Here is an 8,275-nt window from a genome sequence, read left to right as displayed (position 1 = left end):
GACTTGCTTACATAGTGCCTTTTACAATCTTAGTCCCCTACAAAAAAGAAATCTATTTAAAGTGTATTTACTGTAATGTCTGAAGCAATGGTAACCAATGTGTGAACAGCAAGTTCCCACAATGTGATGGTGACCAGATAATAAGTTTTACTGAGTTTGTGTTCAAGTCTTTGAAGTGAAGCTGGAACCCATTACCTTCTAAGACAGATTTCTGAGAACTACAACAGTCCCAAGAAAAACAAAATGTGTGAAGACAGTAAACTAAATTTGGGGCAACAGCTTACAAAGAGTTAAATTCTGCTTGCCTTAAAAAAGCTCAACATTATGATCACCTCTGTAAACAAGCTGTCACACTATTGCACATAAAGCAAATCTGCAGTCATTTCCAACGGAAGAATTTTCAATGTCTTTTTCTTCTTTTTCCTGTTCTCTTCTCTTTTCCTGAAAGATTTTCTCGTAGTACCACTGAAACAATTTGCACAATAATAGATATTATCTGTGAGGCCAGACAATGTTACAATGTTGTCGGACAATAGAGAGCATCACAGCCTCTTCTTATCTTCACTCAGCATCTGCACATTGGTGTTCAATAGCTAAAGATGACCATGAATTCTTGCCAAATGTTTTTCTACTCTGGGTGAAATTAATAATTCAAGTCAGTCCAGGAATCAGCTTGGTTTATTTGATTAGTATCACACCATGTGATTGTGATGTAAATCAAGCCCAGTAGGGAAACTGAGAAAAAACCTCAATGGGTGGACTTTTTATTATCATTGCCTTGCCTTTTAGACAGGAAACATGACATTGACAGGCAGTTATTATAAGATATAAGATAATTTTATTAGTCACATGTACATCAAAACACACAATGAACTGCATCTTTTGCGTAGAGTGTTCTGGGGGCAGCCCGCAAGTGTTGCCATGCTTCCAGCGCCAACGTAGCATGCCCACAACCTCCTAACCTGTACATCTTTGGAATGTGGGAGGAAACTGGAGCACCCGGAGGAAACCCACGCAGACACGGAGAGAACGTACAAGCTCCTTACAGACAGCGGCCAGAATTGAATCTGGGTTGCTGGCGCTGTAACAGCGTTACACTAACTGCTACACTACCATGCTGCCCCTAATCACACTTGCCTAGAAATCCTAATACACCCAAAACAGCAGCAAGATACCAACTATGTCATACAATAAAACTCTGATAATTAGGCAGCTTTGGGACTTTGTTGGTGCCGGACTAGCAGATTTTCCAGACTATTGGATGTTACTCGTGTTAATATCAAACACGCACTTTTATTTCACCTTTTTTACATGATACACTGTAGTATAATAAATTTTTCCAGTCAACCCGGTGAGCCTAAAGAGAGCGGGAAATATACAAGCACCCTGGATCCTGGCTGTCAACCTACCCACATTCCAGACCCCTGGTGTTCTGAATCCCCGGCCCCAACTTCAGTCACACACCTGGTCCACAGTTCAGACGATGGCCCTGCCTGCACTCTGGACCCTGGCTTTGCCTGCGCTCCCCACTTGCACTCCAGACTCCCGGCTCACATTCCTGGCGAATAATTGAGCCAGATGCCGGACCATCAAGATATCCAAACGATCAAATGCTAAATTAATTGAGTTTTACTGTAGTTACGTGAAATAAAGCATGCTACATGAATAGACAGGAAGCACGGCTGAGAGATTGGACAAGTTGTAAATGTTCTCACATCCACACAACTAAAAGTTTAGGTGATTAAATACAAGTTAGTGTTTAAGAGCACCATCTTGTGGAAAATTTGTTAATTGCATTAATTTTTTTCCCTCTGTTTTACATTGCTGAGTTAATAGGATTATTGGGCCAGAAACTGTTAAGAGTTGTGCATCTCGCAATAGGTACTGCAAACTCAATTTTTTTTGCTCCTCACTTTACAGGTTGTATTGGTTTTGGAGAAGCTTCTGATGCAAAAAAAATAGCAATTTTAAAAGTATACCCAGGCAGCAAGTAAATAGTGGGTCAAGGAACGTCTCCCATTAACCAATGAAACACTGAGCACATGATGGAAAAAGAAATAGAGTGAATTAGAGTCAAATTAAATGCAGGGAAAGTGGTTATAGGAACAATTTGCTACCAGCAGTAGCATTCCAGTTTCAATTGTTCCCTTTCCCAGCTTTCACGGCTGGAGCCCTATCAGAAGCACACATGACATCTTTAATGAGTTCTTTATACTATGAAGTAACTGCTTAATATGTCTACAGTGAGATCCATTCAAGTTTACAGCACAAATTCATCAATTTGTTGACATTGACTAAGAGGTTTACAGAAAATGGCCATTTTTTCAATGTTAGTAAAGCAGCAAAGAAACTGTTGTAATTAGTTCAAAATGCTTACATAAATTATTATATGCAAGAAAATGTTTCAGTAAAATATAAGAGAAATGAGCAGCACAGCAATAATGTACTGTAAATAAAATTCTGGTAATGTAGACCCTACATACAGAATAATCACATTTTTTAAGTTTTTACCAGAGGTATGTAAATAACAGTAGTGTTAGTAATGGGAGAATGTAATACATAATGTTGACATTTAACACCAAGGATCTGCTAAGAAATTATGGAAGTCATTGATAAGATAAACAAAGAAAAAATAAGGTTGCAATGCAGTCATTATCAAAATCAGATAGGTTCATGGATTATACTGTATAAGTCACAGAGCAATACAGCACAGATACAGGCCCTTCGGCCCAGCAAGTTCATGCCGACCATATTATCCACCTAGCTGGTCCCAATTTCCTGCGTTCGCCCCATATCCCTCCAGACCCCTCCCCTCCATGTACCTGTCTAAGTGCTTCTTAAATTATACAGTTGTACCTGCCTCAACCACTTCCTCTGGCAGCTCGTTCCATATGCTGGCTACCCTCTGCGTGAAAAAGTTGCCTCTCAGGTCCATTTTAAATCTTCCCCCTCTCACCCTAAATCTATGCTCCCTAGTTTTGGACTCCCCTACCCTAGGAAAAAGACTGCTACCGTCCACCTTATCTATGCCTCTCATAATTTTAAACACTTCTATAAGGTCGCTCCTCATTCTCCTATGTTTCAAAGAATAAAGACCTAGCCTGGCCAACTTCTCTCTATAACTCAGGCCCTCTAGTCCTGGCAACATCCTTGTAAATCTTTTCTGCAATCTTCCCAGTTTAACCACATCTTTCCTATAACAGGGTGATCAAAACTGTACACAGTATTCCAAGTGCAGCCTCACGAATGATTTATACAACAGCCACATAATGTCCCAACTCCCATAATCAATGCCCTGACTGATGAAGGCCAGCACGATAAATGCCTTTTTCACCATTCTGTCTACTTGTGAAGCCGCTTTCAATGTACTATGCACTTGTACTCCTAGGTCCCACTGTTCCATTACACTCCCCAGTGCCCTACCATTCATGGTATAAATCCTACTCTGGTTTGACTTTCCAAAATACATTACCTCACACTTAAGTGTATTGAAATCCATTTGCCACTCCTCAGCCCACTTCCCTAACTGATCAAGATCCCCTTGTAATCTACAATAACCTTCTTCACGATCAACAACACCTCCTAATTCTGTGTCATCTGCAAACTTACTGATCAAGCCTTGTGTTTTCACATACAAATCATTTATATAAATAACAAATAACAAGGGTCCCAATACTGACCACTAGTCACTGGCCTCCATTCCGAGAAACAACCTTCAACCACCACCCTCCGCTTCCTACCTCCGAGCCAATTTTGAATCCACCTAACTAGCTCTCTCTGGATTCCATGGGACCTAACCTTCCAGACCAGCCTACTATGCAGAACCTTGTCAAAGGCCTTGATAAGGTCCAAATAGACAACATCCACTGCCCTACCCTCATCTACCCTTTTGATTACCTCTTCAAAGAACCCTGAAAGATTCCTCAAACACAACTTCCCACACACAAAGCCATGCTGAATCCTCCTAATCAGACTCTGTCTATCCAAATACCAGCAGACCCTGTCCCTCAGAGTTCCCTCCAGTATCTTCCCACCACTAATGTCAGGCTGACCAGCTTGTAGTTCCCTGGCTTGTCCTTGCTACCTTTCTTAAACAATGGAACAAGGTCCACCTTCAGAACTTCACCAGTGGCTAATGATGAAGCAAATGTCTTCGTAAGGGCCTCCACAATTTCTCCTCTAGCTTCCCCAAAGTCCGAGGATGTACTCAGTCAGGCCCTGGGGATTTATCCACCTTAATGCGCTGTAAGGCTGCAAATATCTCCTCCCTGGTAATATGAATGTTCTCCAAAACATCTCCACTTGTTTCCCTTATCTATTGAGCAACCATGATTTTCTCCTCGGTAAACATGATTTTCTTCTGGCCACAGGGGAGCCTTGCACTGACTGCCTACTTCCCTTGCTTTTCCTGGTGGTCACCCATCTATCTGAAGCCTGCACCTTGGGTGTAATCACCTCAGTAAAAGTCTCACCTATGATGCAGCATTCCAGATGATCCTGAGTACATCTCCAGCTCCATTTCCTTCACCCAGTCTGTCAGGAGCTGCAACTGGGTGCACTTCCCACAGATGTAGTCATCAGAGAAACCGTGAGGTTCCCTGACTTCCTACGTCTGGCGGGAGGATCATTCCACTGCTCTACCTACCATCCTGCCTACACTGAGTCAAGTGCTAAGGATGAATAAGAAATTTAAAACCCTTACCTGCTCCTCATCTGCAGCCCCTTGCCAAAGCCTCTCGAGCCAAAGCCTCAAGTCTCCATTCTTACACTGAGCGAACAATGATTTTTTAAAAAATCCTCTTATATATACAAATTCTTGATGTAAACTGGCACTTTTGCGATCCAAAAGGATTGGTTGAGTTTAAATGTTTCGTTTAATGGAAGATGGCCTACCCTGCAACATTATACAATGAAGTGCCAGAAATAATTCTGCTGAACACCTCTTTAGAGTACTAAGCAGTCACCTGAAGCCTTGAACTAAAATGTATGAGCATAGAGAAGATGTTTTGTGAAGTGCAGAGCAAAAGGTAATAAAACCTCGCCCTGATAGCCATTAGCTTGAACCTTTGGTTGAGGAAATATGGGCTTCTGACTGAGAGCACTGTGTGATTCTTTGGACAAGAAAACAAATTGTAACGTTGTGTCACAAACATTTGGAAGGATGCCTGCATGAAGTTAGGAATTCTTAAGAAACTCACAAAGGTAAATCAGATATTAATACGCATGACAAGTATACATGGTTACATATGAAAGTCAATCGTTTAAAAGTTTTCACCCTTGATACTGCGTGAAATGCCACATGACCTAGTGCAGTGCTTCCACAACAGAACATGAGAATGAATGATTTACTTACTTAGGTGAGAAGGGACAAAAAGAAAGAAAGACTGTATGGGATGAGTTCTGAAGTGAATAAGCAAGTAATAAAATTAACACCTGAAAACTATTCTAGCATGAAGAAACCCCAAAAAATCTCTTTAGGAGGTAACCTATTAAAATGACGTCAATTTGAAGAAAGGGGAAAGACGTGTTGCTATAGCACCTTTCATAACCTCAGGACATCTGAAAATGCTTTACAACTAATGTAATACTTTTGAAGTATATTTACAATTATAATGTAGAATATGTGGTGAGTATTTTGTGCACACCAACTTCCCTCAAACAACAAAGAATATAATACAAGATTGTCTATCTTAAGTGTGGCTCTCCTGTTTACTCCGTCCGGGGGCTATTTATGATACTGGAACTAGCTGATGCAGATTCATAACTCTCCGGATGTGCAATTTATGAAGGTGTTGAGCCAGTGAAATTTGAGTAGGCTCTGAATGAATGCTAGACAGTATACCTACTCCCTTCAATAAAGAATAACCCAAGAGCACTGGCAGGCTGGTGTTCTTCGCTGCATCCATATGGGCAACACAGGAGTAAAACACTGGTAAATCATTCTGGGTAACAGAACTGTTGAGATTATAACACTTCACTTGACTTGCATTTTGTGCAGAGCATTAATTTTTCAGTACTCCAGATTCAGCGGCAGCACAAAATAAGAAATAGATATTTTGGAAAAGGCATAAGAGTAGAGAAGATAATAGTATGCACCAGAGAAAAATCTAAATGGAATGATTGATTTTAGGCTAATTGCTATACTTATTCAAAGGCATCTAGTATTAGTGCTTGCTGAACCTGTCTTCCTTGTTGCACTGTTGGTTCTTCAAGTGGTTCTTCATCATCACTCTCAGCCTCCTGCTCTGCCATGCAGTCTTCATCCCGTTCTTCCTCAAAGTTGAGGCCCCTTTGTAGAGCAAAGTTATGGAGTATACAGCAGGCAATGATCATTTTTGAGACCTTGTGAGGACTATATTGTAAGGCACCCCTTGAACGGTCCAGGCATCTGAAGCGCTGCTTGAGAATCCTGATTGTATGTTCAACAGTAATCCATGTTTTTGAATGCGCCTTGTTGTACCTTCGCTCTGCTTCAGTCTGAGGGCAACGCAAAGGTGTCATGAGCCATGGCTGCAAAGGGTACTCTTTGTCACCCAGCAGCCAACCTTCCAATCGTCCTTCCCCTTCAAATAATGCTGGCACTGAGGAATGCCTTAAAATAAAGGCACTGTGTGAGCTTCCTGGGAAATGTGCATTGACCTGCATAATTCTATACTGGTGGTCACAAACTAACTGCACATTAATTGAGTAATAGCCCTTATGGTTCATGTAGGCCATTGCATCATGCACAGGTGCTCGAATGGCAACATGCATGCAGTCAATGGCTCCTTGGACTCTAGGGAAGCCAGCAGACCTGTAGAAATGTGTAGCCCTTTGTTGCTGTTGCTGCTGATCCGTTGGGAAAGAAATGAAATTGTCAGCCCGGCAAAATAAAGCATCAGTCACCTCTGTGATGGATCTGTGTACAGCAAATTGACTGACACTGCATATGTTACCCGTGCTGGCTTGGAATGATCCCAACGCATAGAAGTTTAGGGCTGTGGTGACTTTCACTGCTACTGGAAGTGCTGTACTGATAGTAGACTGGGTCTGCAGATCTCTATTCAATAGGTGGCACAGTTCCGTTACGGCCTCCCGGCTCAGTCTGAGGCTCTCCAGGCACTGTTCTTCGGTCATTCCTAGGTAGCTTTGCCTGGGACGATAAACCCGGTGGGCTGGGTATCGGCGGGATCTGACCGTCCGTCTTCTGTGCCATCTTACATCACGGGCTGCCCTTTCCTGTTCTTCCTGATCCTCTTCAGCTAAGTGAAGTGCAAGTGATGCACTAAATCCAATTCCCATAGCTTTCAATGCACACAACGAATTTCCTTTCAATCTACCTAATTAGTTCTGACAAAAGTTGTTAATAGCAGTTGATGTGATACCAGTCATTAATCAACAATCCTAACATCAAAAGTAACCACATTACAAAATGGCGTGAGTTGATGTTAATAATTTCAAAAGGGCTCTGATAAGATTCAGTGCTAAAATACCAATTAGACACTTCCTGCCAACAATAATCTTTCACAGCATGCTCAATCAGGTATTAAGCACACACCATTTTTGAATTTCTTGCTGTTGACTCAAAAGTTATTTGCAACATTATTAGTGGTGTCAACAATAATTTCCAGATTATAAAATTATTGTACTTTGCAAAGGTAATCCTATTTTGTACATTGTGTGCAGTTCTGATGCAAACATGCTTCTTTATGGTGATTTTTATGAAGTTTCAAAATATATCTCAAATTTGCAAAGCTTTGATAGATTTGTGAATATACTACTTTGGAGTTTGCTTCCTGTAAATTTTGCTGCCCTTATGTCAATGTATGCTATCTGAAAGAGTCTTAATAAATATGTAGCAAAATATCACTTCATTGGAGAACAAACAATACGTATCTCGTATTAACACTATTTTCCAACCATAATATGTACATATAACACACTCCATTGGTACTGCAATCCATTATGATGGTTTTTTTTGGCTTAATCAAGATAGGTCAGTAAATTGAGAAATGTAATTAACTCCATTGTTAATAGCTTATTCTACCTAGATCTGTTGCTGGCTCAATCAAGGATTCAGGGATCAGGATATTTAAGCAATGCTAAAGCTCATTGATGGGGTGAAGGGGAACCTTGAGTCTAACATTCCTAAGCATGTTGGTCTATACTTTCTCTGTCAGGTTTCAGGAACTGGCGTGGAAGATGTAGCTGGCCTCATTCAGGCTGCCATTGACATGTTGTTAATTTTAGATAACTGCTAACCCTGTCAAGAGAGAAGAAAAAAAAGTTTAATAAT

The 8,275-nt window shown here is 41.0% G+C and overlaps 1 protein-coding gene across 3 annotated transcripts in view; it reads right to left on the bottom strand.

Moving 5' to 3' along the window:
- Positions 1 to 2,381: 2,381 nt before the first annotated feature.
- LOC127567549 (putative nuclease HARBI1) overlaps positions 2,382 to 8,275 on the bottom strand; it is a 90,338-nt gene continuing 84,444 nt past the window's right edge. For all 3 annotated transcript variants that reach the window (XM_052010569.1, XM_052010568.1, XM_052010571.1), the window contains one exon: positions 2,382 to 8,242. In XM_052010569.1, coding sequence (XP_051866529.1) covers positions 6,145 to 7,281 — 1,137 coding nt within the window. In that variant the 5' untranslated portion in view covers positions 7,282 to 8,242 and the 3' untranslated portion in view covers positions 2,382 to 6,144. The remainder of the gene's footprint in view (positions 8,243 to 8,275) is intronic.

The sequence above is a fragment of the Pristis pectinata genome, chromosome 2 (genome assembly GCF_009764475.1).
Source record: "Pristis pectinata isolate sPriPec2 chromosome 2, sPriPec2.1.pri, whole genome shotgun sequence".
Classification (NCBI taxonomy): Eukaryota; Metazoa; Chordata; class Chondrichthyes; order Rhinopristiformes; family Pristidae; genus Pristis; species Pristis pectinata.
Note: the sequence above shows the minus strand (reverse complement) of the source record. Positions and strands in the feature narration are given on the sequence as shown.